This window comes from Numida meleagris, chromosome 11, assembly GCF_002078875.1.
Source record: "Numida meleagris isolate 19003 breed g44 Domestic line chromosome 11, NumMel1.0, whole genome shotgun sequence".
Taxonomy (NCBI): domain Eukaryota; kingdom Metazoa; phylum Chordata; class Aves; order Galliformes; family Numididae; genus Numida; species Numida meleagris.
In genome coordinates, this window is record NC_034419.1 from 2,763,406 (window position 1) to 2,780,741 (window position 17,336).

Below are 17,336 nucleotides of genomic sequence, written 5' to 3' on the forward strand. Positions count from 1 at the left end.
GGGGAGGGGAGGGGAGGGGAGGAAAGGTGGCTGCAAAAGCTCATGGACAATAGAAAGCAGAAGAGCCAGGCTCTTGTCAATGGAGCCTCACAGAAAGAGCAAACCACTAGCATGTGTCGTGGTTTGCCCTTCTGGTGCCAATCCACATGCTAACCATCCCCTAAGTGAAACTGGTTTGATGGGGGGAGACAAGAGCTGCCCCTCACTGTGGGTCAAGACTTTGCTAAGCCTCACTGACAAACCACCACCCCAGTGGTCTTCTTGGTTGGATGGGAAGAGCAGTATTTTCCTTCTCTCCAATCAGTTTTGCACTAGAACCAGTCATAGGTAAGTCACTGACCAAGCCGGTTCTGCAGGAGCTCAGGAACCTGATTTTGGAGAATCAGTTTCTTGGGAACTCAGCATCACCTGTAAGTACTGGAAGGTCTGTGGCCTAGAAAAAGCACATGGTAGAAAAGGAGCAGGAAGAAGTGCTGGAAGGAAGATAGTATTAAACTTTTCTGGCCAGCCTGGCTGGGAACAGCATCTAAACTCGAGCTGAGGTGAGGGGACAAAACAGAGATGCTCAGCAGCACTGCGAGCAGCTGTGCTGAATGCCAGCCACCACCACCTTGGAAATGAGCAGGGTATGGGTGCTCCCTGCTGCAGCCCTGGGGAGTGAGTCTCTTGGGAACCATGAGGCCCTTTTGAAGGCTGGTCAGGAAATGAAACCCTCACTGCAGCACAGTGATGGAGAGCGCGGTCAATCGCACACCTGTCTGGTTTCTGTTCTGGCCTGGCAGGTTTCTGAAGGGCCAGCCAATTGAAAGCTCTGCTTTCATCTCCTGGCTCACTGAAGCATTTTGTGTCATAAGCTCGGTCAGAAACGAAGCACGGCTAACCAGGGGGACAGCAAGGCCTGCTGCGAATTCATACCCACCGCAGGGGGCACAAGGCTGTCCTGGAAGAGCACAACGGAGCTCCCCCTTTGAGTCCTCTGGGCCAAGAGTCACAGTCTGTGATGCCACCCCTGGGATCTCCAGGAAGAACCATAATCACATTACGCTTAATCGAGGCAAGACTTGATTAAATAAAGCAACGGGGCCAGCAGTGTAATGGAGAACCTACTCCTGGGGGTTTCTCCAGCAAATTTCAGAATGACACGAGCCCAACGCCAGGCACGTTGAGGTGCTGATTGCCTGGGCTCTGCTGCCTCCTGGTGGCACAGCCCCCTGCCCCGCTGCCACCCAGCCCCCGTGCCCCCGCACAGGGCCACCCGGGGAGCCCTGCGGAGCCCCACCTGGCCGTGCTGTTGAGGACTTGTCCCCAGAGCGGCCTCTGCCCAGCCAAACCTGCTCCTCTCCCGTGGGCTGGGGCTGAGTGAGGAGGGGGCAGGATGCTTCCCCTGCAGCCCCTTTCTTTGCTGGGTGTCTCCCAGCTGAACCCAGTGCCACCTGCCCCTCACTTGGTCATGACATGTTCTCCAAGTGGTATGACCCAGTAGGTGCGGTGGCCTAGGATGTCCATGGGTACATCAGCTCAACTATAAATAACCCCTGGGAGGCAGAGGCTGGTGGTGGTGGCTCTGGAGCAGGGCTGGTGGCCTCTGCCAGTGGTTCTGTGTGGCTCTGTGGCAATGGTGGCTCTAGGATAGCCCTATGGAGGCTCCATTCTGACCCTGTGGTGATGGTGGCAGCTCAGTGGTGGCACTGTGTTGGCTCTGTGGTGGCAGTGGTGTCCGTGAGGTAGCTTGATGGTAGATGCTATGTCCCTTTGATGACGCCAGCATCTTTGTAGTGGTGTTTTGGTGACAATGGTTCTTTGGTGATAGCAGAGACTCAGAGATAGGGCAGTGGTGGTGGCACCTTATGGCTGCGCTGGGCGCTCTGGTAGCAGTGGGAGCAGCTCTGAGGTGGCTCTGTGGCAGCAGTGGTGGCTCTGTAGTGGCAGAGAGGCTCTATAGCGGCTCTGTGATGGCTCTGTGGGAGCAGAGAGGATCTATGATGGCTCTGTGTTGGCTATGTGACAGCTCTACACTTGCAGAGGTGTTCTGTGGTGGCAGAAGTGTTCTATGGTGGTTTCTGTGGAGGCAGAGGAGCTCTGCGGTGGCAGAGGGGCTCTATGCTGGCTCTGCGGTGGGAGAGAACCTGCCGCGGTTCTATGGCGGCACGGATCGCCTGTGGTGGCCCCGCGCTCGCCCCGCGGCCCCCCCCAGCCGCAGGCGCCCAGCGCACGGGCCCAGCCGGCCGCGAGTGAGCCCGGCCCCCTCCCGCGGGATGGTAGCACCCGCCCCTCCCCTAACGACGGGCCGGCGGTTAGCAGCGGCGCTCCGCGAGGCGGCTGGGTGCTCGGGGAGCCAGAACCGGGTTCGGTGGTGGGGGACACGGGGCGGGCAGAAGCGCCGGGCCGGGCTGGGCGGTTCGGTGAGCGGGAAGGCGGAGGGGCCGATTTCAGTCGGCAGCCTTGCCTTGGGGTTGGCTTAGTTCTTAAGTACTTTTCTCTTTTTCTGTCTCAATTTTTAGGCCATTTTGAAGATTGTTTGGAAGAAAAGAGGCTTTCTTGGTCCGTTTTGTTGAGGCTTTGGATCGAAGGAGAGAAAGAAGCTGAGGCAACAGATTAAACCGCTCCGCCAGACGTTGAGGAAGACATGTGGGAGTTTGACTTGGTGGATACGTAAAAGCCTGGATTTGCCGAGAAATTGTAATTATAGTTTTGCCACAGTGAGACACAGACACTGTCACTAACATACTGGCAGTGCCATTAGAACATGCTGTTGTTTATATACCTCTATTTAGCATAGAGCAATGCACCTGTATATCTAGGAAAGGTGCTTTGCGGGTGTGAGAGAGCCTGACTGAGCTGCTGGGAAAGTTCAAGCAGGAGAGAGGTTTTATGGCTAAAGCTGGAAAGCTTGAGGCTGGCCTGGTGTTGGCTTAAAGCTCTCCCTGTTGGCAGCTCAAGCCCTGACTGCCCTGAGGGACGTGCTCCAAGCAGAGGTGGCACGCAGCTGGAGTGTGACTCAAACAGGGCTCATGCCATTTCACAGCTTAACTTCAGCATCTCGTGGGCAACAAAGATAATCCTGAGCACTGTCTGTTTCATGCTGGCTGAGGTTGTTCTAGCGGATCTGTCTGAAACCTCAGGCTGCCAGCAGCCTTGGTAACACACATCACACCCTCTGCCCAGGGATCCAGGGCCACTCCAGGGTGAGGATTTTGGAGGACATCCTTCCTTCTGGGGAAGCTGGAGGCTAGGGAAGAGCAAGTTGCTCCACAGTAGGCCTCTGGACACAGCATCTAGACTCAGTAAAAGAGAGTGGATCTCGTTTTTTTTAAACCAGAGACCATTCTTAGAGCTGGATGGGAGCACCAAGCTCCCTGCTGTGCTCTGGGAGGTGGGCTGGCCAGAAAGCAGGATTCCCTCTGTATTTAACAGTTCTCCCTCTTTCCACAAGCTGTGTCATGTACAGACAAGCTGCTTTACTCATATGCATGTTTGGTAACATACAACATGTTGGAGGCTTGCTTTTGTTGTTTATTTTGGGTGTGATGTCTCAGTTTTGTGGTGGCAGCTTTACACACCCAGCCCTCCCCTCTGTGCAGCTGCAGGAGTGTGGTGGATGCTTTTGAGCTGGACACCAAGGAGAGTTTTGTTTGATTGTTGAGAGAAGTGCTCAGGAAGGGCTGTGTGGAGGTGTGAGTGAACACACAGGGATCTGGGCAGAGATTGCCAGTCCTGCTAAAAGGCGAGTGGACTCAGGGATGGGATGAGCCTTTCCTCCTGGAGATAGCTTTTTGAATTGGATGGGCTGTGGGTTCAGGCCCTGAAAGGTCGAAGTACAGCAAGTCACACTGCCATCTCCCCTCTCCCAGGAAGGATGCTCAGGTAGCACAGTGGGGCTTGTTCTGTATTGCTGCTGGTTGGTGTACCCGAGCAGTCGGCCTGACAGAGCCCAGCAGTGATTCATCAGGAATCCTTGGATCTTGGCCGATACCAATCAATCCTGCTGGGCTGCTAAAATAGATATGGCCAGAGCATAAAATAACTAATAAAACCAAAATCCTCCATGGAAAATTCATTCTTCAGGGTCTGAGGTTGCACTTCTCGTGCCAAAGAGAAGCTAGGAGGAGAAAGATGTGAGATTTTCTAGCTTGAAGGAGGGAAGAGTGTATTATTGATCTTGTCTCCCAGGCCTCTGCAATCTGTTTGCTCTGTGTCACTTAAAGGATTCGCATCATGGTAACCTTGATTTATTATCCGATTTCTTTTTTGACTCAACCTCTCAAAATTGTGCACTGGCTTGAACCTACAGTAATAAACCCACACAGTTATTCCCCCTTATCTCAGGCATGCATGTAATGCTTTCTCCGCTGTGTGTACCTGATTCATTCGTGCAGGCAGACAGCAAGGTGAAATTCAGAAAAAATTCCCTTCTCATCAGGAGTGTGGGATGGGCACAGTTTTTGCTCTGTTCATTGTCAACTCCGAGCGAGAGCAAGACTCCAGACAGGCACCACACAAGCTGTGGCCAACAAGACCAGGCAGGATCTTTCTGAGGATTAGCTGCAGCGTGCTGGAGGACCCCATTTAGCAGTCTGTTGCAGGAGCTTGGCCCCCAGGAGTGAGTGAGGCAGATGCATGAGTCTTAGGAAGGGTGCAGGGCACAAACATCCTCAGGTAGGGCTGGCTGAGGAGTTGGAGTCTAGCCCTGAGCAGATGAATAAGCCGTATCATGCTCAGGATATCCTTGAGAGACACCACGGAGGGCTTTGACTCATAATTTATAGGAATAAGCTTGGCAGGTTTGTGCACATCGTTCTGTCAGCACATGTGTGTGCAGGCCGGAGGGGCTTGTGTCACTTTAGCTCTACTAATTAGTGACAGTAGTCACCTCTGTGTTTAGACAAGCCTAAAATCAAGGGTTGCATTATTATCCTGCCAAAAGTCTGAGGGCTGCTCTTAATTAGTATCTCTCTGTGCATGAAGGTTTTTATAAGATAGAGCCGTATGGCTGTGATATTTGCCTGGACTTGCATCTCCCAAAGTGGAAGAATAGGAATTATTTGTGAGCTGAGATCACCAGCAAAAATATCCCCCGCAGGAGGAGAGAGAGAGAGGAGCTTCTGGCTATGTTTTAATATTCGTCAGGCAATGCTTAAACATCTCTCCTGAATTATTTAAATGAAAGAGTCAAGCCTCACATCTGGGAGTTGCCGTGTTGGTATCTAGGCTGTGGCCTACTCCCACTGGAGTCCAGTGTGACAAGGTTTTTAAGGGATTTTGGTACAGCAAAAGTAGCGCTTCTGTTGTAGTCCCAGTTTACTGAAATCCTCCTGGCAGCCTTTTGAACGCTGCCACAGATCCAGGCAGCCCCTGCTGCTTCAGGAAAGCAGCTTTTCATGTGTATGCTGCTGGTTTTCCCCTGCAGTACCCATTTTTGGCATAATAAAACACACTTCCCCCAGGGCTGCTGAGCCATGCAGTCAGCTATGTGAGACCGATGGCCCCCAGATCATGAAGGCAGCACTTGGTACCCAAGCAGGGAGTCGAACCAACCTTGTTACCCACTCATCTTCTTAGCAAGCCCACAATATCCAGCACAGTGGGAGGGTGTGGAGGAGTGCCAAGGATGGAGTGTTTAACTGGCTCAATGTCTTTTCGCTCTAGAAAGCCCAGGATTGCATTGCAGCATCATTCTCCTAAGAAGATGGATGAAGTAAATAAGGATTTGATGAATTCTCTGGGCAGGAGCCCCAACCCTCCCAGTTCGAGCCGTGAGGCTTCATGCCAGAACCACAGACCAGGAAGGCGTTTGTTGCTTCCCCATAGCTGCAACCAGGGGGCAAAAAAACACTCAGCCATTAGACAAAAGGTTTATTATTCTGGTGTCCCCACTCCAGAAGCCTCCAGCGTCTCTGAGGTAAGTGCAAAGAGCAATTCCTTTTTCTACCGTGGACTTTGTTAAACGAAATAAAAACAAGGTGCACCTGAGGTGGAGAAATACAACTTTCATCCCAGCTCCCAGTCCTTCAGTTCTGTCAGAGGCCTTTGTGCAAGTCCTTGACTCTGACAAAGTGAAGCCTTGAGGTTCTTCCTGATCATAGATGTTCTGCTTTCCTCAGTGGCCAGTGCTAGCTGTGTCCTCATGATGTAGCTGTATTTAGGATACCAGTGAGGCAGGCAAGGCAGAGCAGTTGCGACTGCAGAAAATATTTGGACGTAAAACCCTGATGATTGCCTACCTCATCAGCCCTCAGTCCACATTTTAAGTTGACTTCAGGCTGCACTCTGCTGACAGATCCCCTTCCTCTCTGTGCATTGGGCTGAAGTTTCCAGGAGTATGTGCCTCTCTGAGCCCTTTCTGGTTGTTACTGATGGTCTCATTTATCCAAGCTCTGGTAAAGTGAGTTTCATTGTCTCACTCTCTGTCTTGACACTGAAACCCACCCTCCCATTGTGCTGTAACTGTGCTCTCACATTTCTCTCGCTGCATTTCAGGATGTTTGTGCTGCACCCCGTATATACCTTTCTTTGCTAAATCAGGCGGACCTCGAGCAGCACACCCCTAAAGGTAAATATACTGAGAGGAGAGGTGATGTGGCAGGATAAGGGCCATAACCCTTATGGATGCTTAGACTGAGTGTGCTCGGAACTAGGCTGAGACTGTAGCTTAGTGCAGTGCTTTCCTTCCCCTGTCAGTGCCAGGAAAGGTGTATTCAGATGCCTGAATGTCCCATGAAAAATGAATTTCATTTAGAGGTAGAGCGAAGTGATCTGACTGTGTGTTAAAACCGTGCTCCCTTTTCTCCTGAATATATTCACCCCCAAGGTTCAGGTGGACTGACTGCATTGCTGTCTATGGGAGTTTGCTGTATAGTGTTTGGCAGTGCCATATGCCAGGAGAGCATTGAATTTAAGTGCATTATCACTGGGTATGGAGCCAGCAAAGCCCTTTCCCTGGCTATACAGAGCAGTGAAATTGGACCCACCCTTTAAAGCTGTGTTTAGGAGCTGGGTGCCCATAGCCAAAATCATGGTTCTCTCTCATTCATTCTGCGCCCAACTGTGTCCCAGCATGCCTTGTTCTCTCGTAGATGCAGAGAGTCTTTGTGCATACTGAGCTGCTGGTCCCACCTGCTTACAAGAGCTCATATCATGGATGCATGAATACAGGCATAGAGCATAGCTGAAAGATCTGGCAGCCCTCTGCCCCAAGAGCACTCCTGGGGCATGGATCATAGGCTGGCAGCGTGGGGAGAAAGCATGCATGAGAGGGGATTTTAGTGTTAGAGAAAGATGGTAAATATACATATATACTACCTTCCAGTGCTTACAAGTGACATTTATTTTCATGAGTGGGGACAAATGATTGCATCCTTAAGTGAGTCTTGACAAGACAGACTCATCCCTAACAAGTGGAGACAGATCTCTATTTATGATCCGCTGCTTCTTCGAGGGGGAAGAAGCTATAAAGCTGGAAATGTAATGCAAATGAAACACTAAGTATTGACATAAATAGTTGATAATGCACAAAGTGCTATAATGGATGGTGCCATGGATTTTGTAACAATGGAGTGACAAAATTGGAACAGCTGTGCTCCCTGGCAACAAATATAAATCAGGGCCATTCTGTAAGGACCCCAAGCGAGAGATGTGTGTGAGGTTAAAGGAAGTGTAGGAAACATTTTAGGGATTCCTCAAAATTATCCTAAGCTTGAGTACTGGTATAGACAGTGTAAATGATTAGGATCCTGTTTATTCCGTGTAAGGAGCCCTTCCTAAGAGGATGGAATAGAGAAAGGAGTTGGTTCAGTGGCTGTCTCCACTAGTCCACAAGCAGACAGTGTGCAGCTACAAGGGTCATGTTGGTGCTGCGTAAGAATGGCGTGATGGCTGCAATAAAGGACCCTCTCTGTACCTGATCATCCTGAAATGTGTCTGGCTTCAGCACTGTTGGCTGCTGTACACAATTGCTTTGAATTCAAGGGGGCTCAGCCCGACGCAGGCAGAAGCACACGTAGCAGGGTGAAAGCCTGGGACCGGAGCTTGACATCCACAGTAGCTGCCTATGAGCCAGCTCCTGAAGCTTCTCCATGGTCAAGTGTTTACAAACATCAATGAAAAAGCATCACATTAAAAGCTCTCACTCCACCAAAATCTATTTTTGGCTCAGTGCTTAGCTCTGGCTAGGGAATAGTGTTTTTTAAAGCTTGCATGCAATTACTTAATTTAGGTTAAGCTTCAAATTCCCAGTTCGCTGCTGTTCTATTATTTGCAGCTTGTTTAGCAATGTAAACAATTTAGTTTATTTATGGAGTAAATGACGTGGTTTAACGTTAGCCAATTCTTGGAAATGCATACTTATTGCTTTGTGCACATTTCCATTGAAAACTTTTGGCCAAATTGTGAGATTGTTAGCTGTTTAACTCAGTTTTAATCTCCAGCCACCGCTGAGGTGAGTGGGAGGTTTGTTAGAGCAAAAACTGAGGAGAGGTTTGTCCCAAGTAAGGTGTGAGTAGGGACTGTAGCATGAGAAGATGACCTGAGCAGCTTGTTCTCTCCTGCACTGTTCACCAGCCCTTTGTCACCATCTCTCCCAAGTCCCTCCAGGCTACCACTGAATCCTTTTCTCAGAGCAACCTTGGGAGGCAGGGGAATCCCACCTCTTTTTGAGGCTGGGGAAACCATGCACTAGAGACAGAAACTTGCCCATGATCATACTGACAGTCTGTGTCAAAGCTGGGAATGGAAGCGAGTTTCTCCCAGCCAAGTCAGAACCATGCACGCTAATAAAGTTGATTACAGTCACTCTCAATGGAGGCTTCTTCTATGCCATGTGAGTGCATGTGGGGTTATGTCTCGTGCTTTCAGACGTTTGTTTCTGTCTCTCAGTCACAACCTTCAAGATGCCTGAGAATACTGCGAGTCTCCTGGATGCACAAGTGATTGGACCCACCACTGAGTGCCTCATCGAGTCAGATTTCCCAGAGCAGTCGTTTAAGCCCAAAGTGCAGATTGCCTTCCAAACGCTTCCAGGGCAGTGCCCTCGCAGGATCGAAATAGAGAGGTGAGTGTAGTGGAAATGCTAATTCCCAGCTTGAACCAGCGATTGAGCACCAGGTGGGAAGGCAGGGCCAACACAGGGGAGCTTGGGTGCATGCAATGCACCTGAGTGATCAGAAGGCATGGAGCCAGGGTCCACCCCTTCCCAGACTTCATTTAAGGGTTGGCAGTGGAGGCAAGGGTATCTCACTGGAGATCCCTGCATACCTGAGGCCTTCTGAAGGTAAGCAGCTTCTTTCTTTTATTTCTGTGCCCACGGCTGTTGCATTTGAGCAAATCCTCACTTGCTGCAGCCTGGGACCTTGCTGCTCTGCTGTCATTGCTGTGCTTTGCATCGCGTTACAGTGAGTAACGAGAATGTGGCTAAAGATCTCACTATGAAATGGACACAGCAGGTTAGGGTACTGATTTCTGCTTTTAAGACATGATGTATTTAAAATTCTTAGGGAAATAACTATCTTGGAAGGCAGTGGAAGCCAAAACAAGGTGTGTGCATGCAACAGGGTGCATAAGACAATCCTCTGTGGTGCTGTAGGAAAATATGAATAAAATGCACATTTTAAAATAGTGTTTATTTAACCTTTTTCTTATCCCTTTTTAATGTCTGTTTTTGTGTACGCTTTGTGGTGTACGTAATGTATGTAAGTCTCTCTGAAAGTAATGCCTCCTATTTATTTCCATGGGAATGACACCAGATACCAGGAGCACAATAACACTATTTGACAGAGCAAGTTCCCAGCTACAAAGTGATATTTTTCAACATAGTGATCACCATTAACTATGTATTTTTGTCAGCAATGAGCAAGAGCCTGCACACTGTGCTCATAAAAATCTTCATGGCTGGCTGGAACGTGGCTTGTATTTCACATCACTGTCACCACTGCTGAAATGCACAAACTACTGCCTCACTATGCTCACATCTCCTGTTTAGTTTCCATAAACATTCAGCAAGTGTTGATGAATGTCAGTGGGTGCCATTTTTCTCCACACGGAGGAATGCAGTGACACACCTTTGCTTCAGATGCCATCCTGTCAGCCTGCCCCTATGCTCCCATCTCTTGTATGGCAACAAAATGGCATGGAATATTGGTGAGAAGGTTCAGCCTCTACTGCCACCCTGCCAACATCCGCTTCTGACATCGTGGGCCAGTGTAATAACATAAGGAGCATTACTTTCAGAGCAGCCCTCATAGTACAGTAGAACAGTAGCACATGTATATAGTTTATAAATAAATATACATGTATGGGAGGGCTGTTCAAAAATGTTTACTGCTGGGGTACACAGTCTAAAAGTTTGGACACCACTGCTGTATAGGATTTGTATCATTTCTGAGCTCTCAGACAGCGCTTGTTAACTTAGAATTAGACTCTCATAATCGTCTTTGCAGTAGAAAAACTGCACAAGAAGTTCCTATTTCTTCCAGGCCCCAGTGCTCCTTGCAGGTTTCCTGCTGCACATCCCTGTCCTGCCCGCTGAGCCGACTGAACTGTGGGCGTGGGAGCTGTTGAAGCCAGTCTGAAGTGATTCACATTTAACAAAAAATAAAAGGGGGAAAAAAAAAAACCCAAAAAAACAACCAACTGACCTATAAGTCTTGCTGGAGAAGAAAGCAAGCTGCTGGAAAAAGGTTTTAGGTCAACCCTGATAGGATCCACAGAGTAGAACGTGGGCCCACTATGTCCCTGAGAGTGTTGTGTGATCCAGCTGCTCTGTCACTGTGGGGCTGATCCGGACACCAGCTGGCTTTGGGTTGAAACCAGGTGCTTTTCCACATCACCTCAACCTCAGCTCAGTGTCCACAGATAACTCGGGTAAGTTACTGTTGGCAGTAGGAGTAGGCTGGCAGTGGAGCCTCTACCCTGTTCTCATTGTGTTGGCTTGTCAGATTTTAAAGCCCTGATGATCTCCTGTGCCTTCTGGGAACCCTGCAACATACTGGTGTGAAAGTGTGCAGAGTTACAGGTATGGAAGCCCTTCTAGTCATGTTAAGTGGTTATTTCCCCTTATCCGTTCCAAACAGGAGAAGAAAGCTGTATCTCACCTTGGATATTGCTCAGCTCTTAGCCAGTGAGGGGATAGACTCCGATCAGCTGATACCAAGGCACTACGGTGCTGACAATATGCCAGCTCTCAAGGAGAAGAAATATCCCATCCACCTCCCACTGAAGGTAGGAGAGCACATTTGGCACTTGTGATCTCATTGCTTATGCCACAGGATGTTTCTGAGAATCACGGGACACTGAGCTGTCATTGATTTGACAATAACAATAATGCAGTGCTTTCGAGCAGGTGTGTCCAACCCACAGGCTGCATGTGCCCCGGCACAGCTTGCACTGTGGCCACCCCCTGCCCAGCAAAGAAGTAACAACATAAATTTTGTGACTTTATATACATTAACTCTATTACGTATTTTATGAGGGCTGCTCCAAAAGTAATGCCTCCTGTTTTGTTCTGTTGGCCCGTGACATCAGGGACAGATGTTGGTGGGATGACAGTAGAGGCTGAACCTTCCCACAAATATTCTGTTGCATTTTGTTGCCGTGTGACAGATGGCAGCAGAGAGGCAGGCTGACAGAACGGCATCTGACATGGAAGTGCATATGAAGCGAAGGTGTGTCACTGAATTCCTCCATGTGGGAAAAATGGCACACATTGACATTCACTGTCATTTGCTGAACGTTTGTGGAAACCAAACAGCAGATGTGAGCGCAGTGAGGCAGTAGTTTGTGCATTTCAGCAGTGGTGACAGCAACAGTGGGTCGGTCACCTCTGCTGGTACAGACTTCTCCGAGTGTAGCGTGCAGGCCCTTGTTCATTGCTGACAAAAATACATAGTTAATGGTGGTCACTGTGTTGAAAAATATCACTTTGTAGCTGGGAACTTGCTCTGTCAAATAGTGTTATTGTGCTCCTGGTATCTGCTGTCATTTCCATGGAAATAAACAGGAGACATTAAGTAGGTATATGCAGCCCAAGACAACTCCTCTTCACTCAGTACGGCCCAGGCAAGCCAAAAGGTTGGACACCCATGCTTTAGAGCTTTGGGCCCTGAAGGATATCCACAAGATGGTGAGCATCTTCTGCAGGGTGCCCTCAGCTTCCATTAGTCCTTGAGGATGTTCCGCACTGTTATTCGTGTTGTCCAGAGAAAAGGTTCTCACATGTTTCTGAGTGCAGTAGTCAGTGGAATTTTTGTGCAGAACTAATCCATATACTGGTCTCTCTCTTGGAGAGAACTAGACGTGCAGGTATTGCTGTTTGAGAGAAGGCTGTTGATCTAATATCAGCACAGCTTTTGCACCTTAACTGCTTTCACTTAGTGGCCTGTTAAGGAACTGCAAGCTTCTACAGCTTCCTCATGAGAGGAGGACACTGATCTCTGCTCTCTAGTGACCAGTGATTGACCTGAGGGAACAAGATGAAGCTGCATCAGGGAAAGTTTAGATTGGATATTGTAAGAAGATTGTTCGCTGACAGGGTGACAGGGCACTCAGAACAGACTCCTCAGGGCAGTGGTCATGGCCCCAACTTGCCTGAGATCAAGAAGCAGTTGGACAACGCTCTCATTCATAGGGTTTGAATTTTGGGTGGTCCTCTGTGGAGCCAGGAGTTGGACTTGATGTTCCTTGTGTTTCCCTTCCAGCTTGAGATGTTCTGTTCTACGTGCTAATTTTTCTTTCATTAAGTTTTGTACCACAAAACTAGCCTTTATTTCATTCGTGCTGTGGCTTTTTAGATCTTTGACAATGAAGAATACGACTGTCGAACTCCAGAAGAGTGGATCTCCCTAGGACTGGAGCCAGGTTCTCATGACAGAAAGCCAGTGCCTGGGAAAGCACTTCTGCCTACAGATGATGTACTGGGACATGGTAAAGCCTGAATGAGTTACTGCTCAAGTGACACAACACTAACAATTATGGGCCCATTCAGCAGAAGGGGTGTGTAGATTCTGACGAATGCAGCTCTGAACAGCAGAAAAGCAATAGCTTGTACTGACCAGGTTCAAGCAGACAGAGCAAGAGACCAAGGGTCTTGATGACTGTCGTCAGTCCTGCCCTAGACCGACTGTTAGTGCATTTTAGATGGCTGACTTCTGCTTGCTGTGTGTCTACGTGCAGCTGCCCTGGGGAACACCACACCTTATCACTCCTCAGAGGAGGGAAATTGAGGGCTCTGGTGTGTGGAAATAATTGGAAATGCTATGTGGTGAAACTTGAGTTTGTTATTTAGTTATCCCAGCAGCACTGATCTGAGATTGACAGAGATTCAAGCTAATAAATTGATTTCAGTGTAGCCTTACCACTCTGATCAGGAAAGTCTATTTGTTATAGCCCTCAGGAAAAGGGCTAAAAAATCCTATTAGGATAGTTAGGAAAACTAACCCTGTTTTAATCCTTGATTCTCCTCTCAGAGGACCCCACAAGCCAGAAGTTAATCTACAAGTGGATTGATGTTGGTGTCCTGGATTATGACAAGGAGACGAAGCTCTATTTGGTCCATAAGTTAGATAAAAATGGGCTGGTGCGCGATGAAGAAGGGAGACCCATCCTCAACGGAGGAGTAACTCCAGAAGGTGTTGCAGGTAAGGCTTTTGGGGAACTGGCATATATATTGAAAGCCAGTCCATTACCCATACCCGTCCTAGGCAGAGATGGGAGTGATGTCAAGAAGTCATTTAATCCTTTCAATATTATTCTTGACCCATATCTGTTTAACCTGTCCTGAAAAACCTCCAGGGAAGAGACCTTCGTGCCTCATATTCGCAACCTATTTGAGGGCTTTCCCTGTGGAAGCTCTACCTTTTTCTGTCTTCCATCTTCTCTGCCTTCATGACAAGTTGAATGTTGGTCTTTTTGAGCCAATGCTGTTTTCAGGGGGGTTGTGGACAGTTTAAGATCAAACACTCACCTTCTGAAAAGCTTGGAGATGCTGCTAATTTCATGCTCCTTGCTTCCTGCTGTCCTCAGACATGGTCCTTCACTTTGATCTCCATTAAGCTGACCCAATTATATATTATATTGTCCATCAAATAGCTGCTGTCAGCATTGCAAGCCATTCTGAGTTTTGTGTTCCCTGCAGAATTTTGTAAACTTTATTTTCATTTGTCAGGAAGAGCCCCATTGCTGTCATGTCAGTACTGGGTGCCACGAGTTTACCTGCTGTTTCTGGCTGAGGATCCTCGGGTGTTTGCACAGCGAGTAGCTTCTGCCAATGTCTTGCGTAAAAAGACACAGATGCTGCTACTTTATCACCTGTATGTGGACTGCATGCCCACAGATGGACTAAGTAGCATCAGCGAGACGAGCCTGGAGAAGATGAAGCTGTGGGCTCTGCATACACCCAAACTGAAGAAGAAGAACAGGTAAAACATCAAGTACTTGTCTTGGGTCTCAGCCTTTAGCCAGTTAACACTGTAGGACTTCATAGGTTTATGGAATGAGTGGCAGTTGAGGCAGATCTTGAGCATCCAACTCAGCCCATGAATCTCACCTGGTTTCCAGCATGTGCACACCACTCTCTGATGACTCTCTGGGTAAGAAGTAAGTAGGATGAGAGCCCCAGTGGCATCTGTGCAGGATGGGTGATCTGTTACTGTTCCCAGGTGAGGGAGAGACACTTTGCATGCAGATTCACTGAGCCATGCTTACACCTGCAGTTAAGTGACCTTCAGCAGCAGAAAGTAGGACAGAAATGCCCTGGTTGAACTTGCTGTCTCCCTGAGCTTCCAACGGCACAGATCAGTCATTTCTGAATTGATCTACAGACCACCATCTGTCTCCAGAGAAATGGCTGTTGTCTGATGGTGACACTTCTACCTGTTAACTGCTCTAATAAACAAATCAAAGATCTGCACAGAGTGAAGCAAATAGAACAGAAGATCTCCACCTGAATATAATCGAGTGTCTCTTTGAGATGCAGTTCATATCAGGGAAGCGTTTTAGGAGTCCCTGGGTTGATGAATCATGAGCCATTAGTGGTGGTGCTGAGAATCAGCCGTGACTTATTGCCTTGCTCTGAGACAGGAACGTGTGAGGGGCTTCATGCTCTGCAAACCTAAATGGAAGAGCAGGAGAGTAATTAGTCTCTGTTTGTGTGCAGAAATATAGGCAGAAAGAAAAGTACTATGCCTGCCTGAGGTGAAAGATGATGATTTCCTAGGTCAAGCAGAGCAGGGCTTCAGCACTCATGCCCACATTCTAGCTGAGGAAACTAGAACATGTCAAGAGATGCTCAGCAGGCAACAATTGTGAGAATGCCCAAGATAGCCCAACTTTTCCAGAATTACAAGCAAGCTTCTTCAGTTCTTTGTTATTTAGACTCCCATCTGTAATGCTGCTCTGTCTGCATGCCCTCGGTAGAGATTTTGCTTTGATCTGAAAAGACACTTAAGAAGACTGCCATCCTAGTCTCAGATCCTCTCTTAAATGTCTGATTGAAAGCTTTGCTGGCTGCTCCAGTGTCTGCACAGCTGTCTTAGTGTGGGTTTGCAAATATGAGGGGGAGGGAGTGTAGGGTGGATTTTGCAGTGGAGCAACAGACAGGCTTCTGTTCAGACACTGTGGGTTATCATTGTTTCCATGTCTTGTAACAGAGTATTAGGCTTCATGGACTGTCTGGAGAAAGAAGTGAAATTAGAGTATGAGCGCACTATGAACAGGATGATCTTTGACAGAGTCGTCACTTCCAAACCTCAGATATTTTCTTATGTCACCCTGCCAGACAAAGAGGAGAAGAAAGTACCAGAGAAAGGTATGGGAAACAGTGGAGCAGTTTGAACTTGGCGTGCTTGTAGAATCTCTATCTTTGATAGGATTTATGCCTTGTTGCAGAAACTCTCAGGTTCACACTGACTACTAATGCTCATAAGGGACAGCAGGAGGAGATGATACCAGACTTTTGAGTATGTCTGCTCTCTTGTAGGGTATATTTGTATGTTCATGCTACCTCCATATAGCATGTTATTATCCATCATCTAAGCTGCAGTAACTCTGCACCCTTAATGGCACCAAATGCATGGCAGTATAATTATCTGTCTTTCACTCTGCAATAAGCTAGGACTGCCTTCCTTCTGTTTGCTGTGCTCAGCTGTGGCATACTTCAGGCATGAAAGAACTCAGACTCTTTTAGGCTCTCACGCTGGCGTGAAATGACTACAGTAAGAGGGGGTATCTTGTGCAGTAAAATCTTCTAAAAATCGGAACACCTTGACATGGTTCACAAGTGGCCTCTCACAAATGACTCAGCTGTGTCTTGAAGCTTCAGTGGGAAGATTTTGCCAGTTCTATGTTCTTTATCAAGGAAATGTCATGAGCCAAAGCCTTGGGAACATCAGGGACCAAGAATTCATCTCAGCCCCTTATGGAAGGGTTCAGAAAGTCCTGCTGCAGAGCAGCCGCTCTTTCATCCAGCCATCTACTGAAACTGCTTATGTGATAAGTTCATTTGGGGAGAGTCCTTCTCACAAGCTGTGCCCTGAAATGGAGCTGTACTCTTCCTCTGTAACAGAGGCTGAGGTGCCCTTGCAGGCAGTAATGTGTTCTTTTGTTTGTTGCCAGGGCTCATCTGCATCCCAGACTATCCTTTTGGCAAACAGCGAGCAGCCTTCAATTTTGTCTCGCTCCTGACCAAGCCAGAAGTCATCCTTGTCCTTACACAGGTGCAAGATGAGTGCAACAAGGCAGCTTCCATGTCTCTGTTTAACTCAAGCTTAGCCGAGCATGTCAGCTTGGAGGAGTTTGAAGAGATTCAGACCCAGACCTTCACTCAGGTGAGAGAAGCCATAGGCCCCCTAGTCAGCATCAGCCAGCCCTGTCCATGAGCTTGGTCATGCAAGTGGCCATAGAGGGCTACAGAACCCCTTTTTCCTCCTCCTTATCTCATACAGATTACAGTCCTGATTGGCAATTACAGGTTTTCCATTTGTTTTTATTTCCCTATCCCTTCAGCTGCAAAGCACAAGAGCTCTGACTTCTCCTGAAGCACTCATGGGGGTAATGCTTTTCTACACCCTATGTTCTTTATGTACTTAATTAGATTACTCTGCTTGCAATGCCCATAGACTAGGACAAAAAAAAAAGCTGCAGCTCTATAATAACTCTTGCCAGAAAATTTTCACACTCTCTAAATGAGGACAGCACTTTTGCACACTGGATGTGGCCATGCACAGTACACAGCTTACTGATGATTCTGCAGTAAATCAGTGGCAGAGGGCATGTATGGGTTCTTCCCAGTGCCATGCTGCTTCAGCTAGGCAGTGCTGTCATCCACTCAGTGACTGAGGTTGTGTTATTGC

At 48.1% G+C, this 17,336-nt stretch overlaps 1 protein-coding gene across 5 annotated transcripts in view; it reads left to right on the plus strand.

The window, feature by feature from the left end:
• The window catches only part of DNAH1 (dynein axonemal heavy chain 1), a 77,452-nt gene that overhangs the window by 629 nt on the left and 59,487 nt on the right, over window positions 1-17,336 (plus strand). The window contains exons 1-11 of one of the 5 annotated variants that reach the window (XM_021409543.1): window positions 2,274-2,345; window positions 2,502-2,679; window positions 5,647-5,899; window positions 6,478-6,550; window positions 8,872-9,046; window positions 11,064-11,211; window positions 12,780-12,912; window positions 13,455-13,625; window positions 14,153-14,405; window positions 15,636-15,793; window positions 16,600-16,811. In XM_021409543.1, coding sequence (XP_021265218.1) covers window positions 5,687-5,899; window positions 6,478-6,550; window positions 8,872-9,046; window positions 11,064-11,211; window positions 12,780-12,912; window positions 13,455-13,625; window positions 14,153-14,405; window positions 15,636-15,793; window positions 16,600-16,811 — 1,536 coding nt within the window. In that variant the 5' untranslated portion in view covers window positions 2,274-2,345; window positions 2,502-2,679; window positions 5,647-5,686. Of the gene's footprint in view, window positions 1-2,273; window positions 2,403-2,501; window positions 2,680-5,646; window positions 5,900-6,477; window positions 6,551-8,871; window positions 9,047-11,063; window positions 11,212-12,779; window positions 12,913-13,454; window positions 13,626-14,152; window positions 14,406-15,630; window positions 15,794-16,599; window positions 16,812-17,336 lie in introns of those variants that run through there. The other 4 variants (XM_021409547.1, XM_021409544.1, XM_021409545.1 and 1 more) reach the window with 4 other exon arrangements.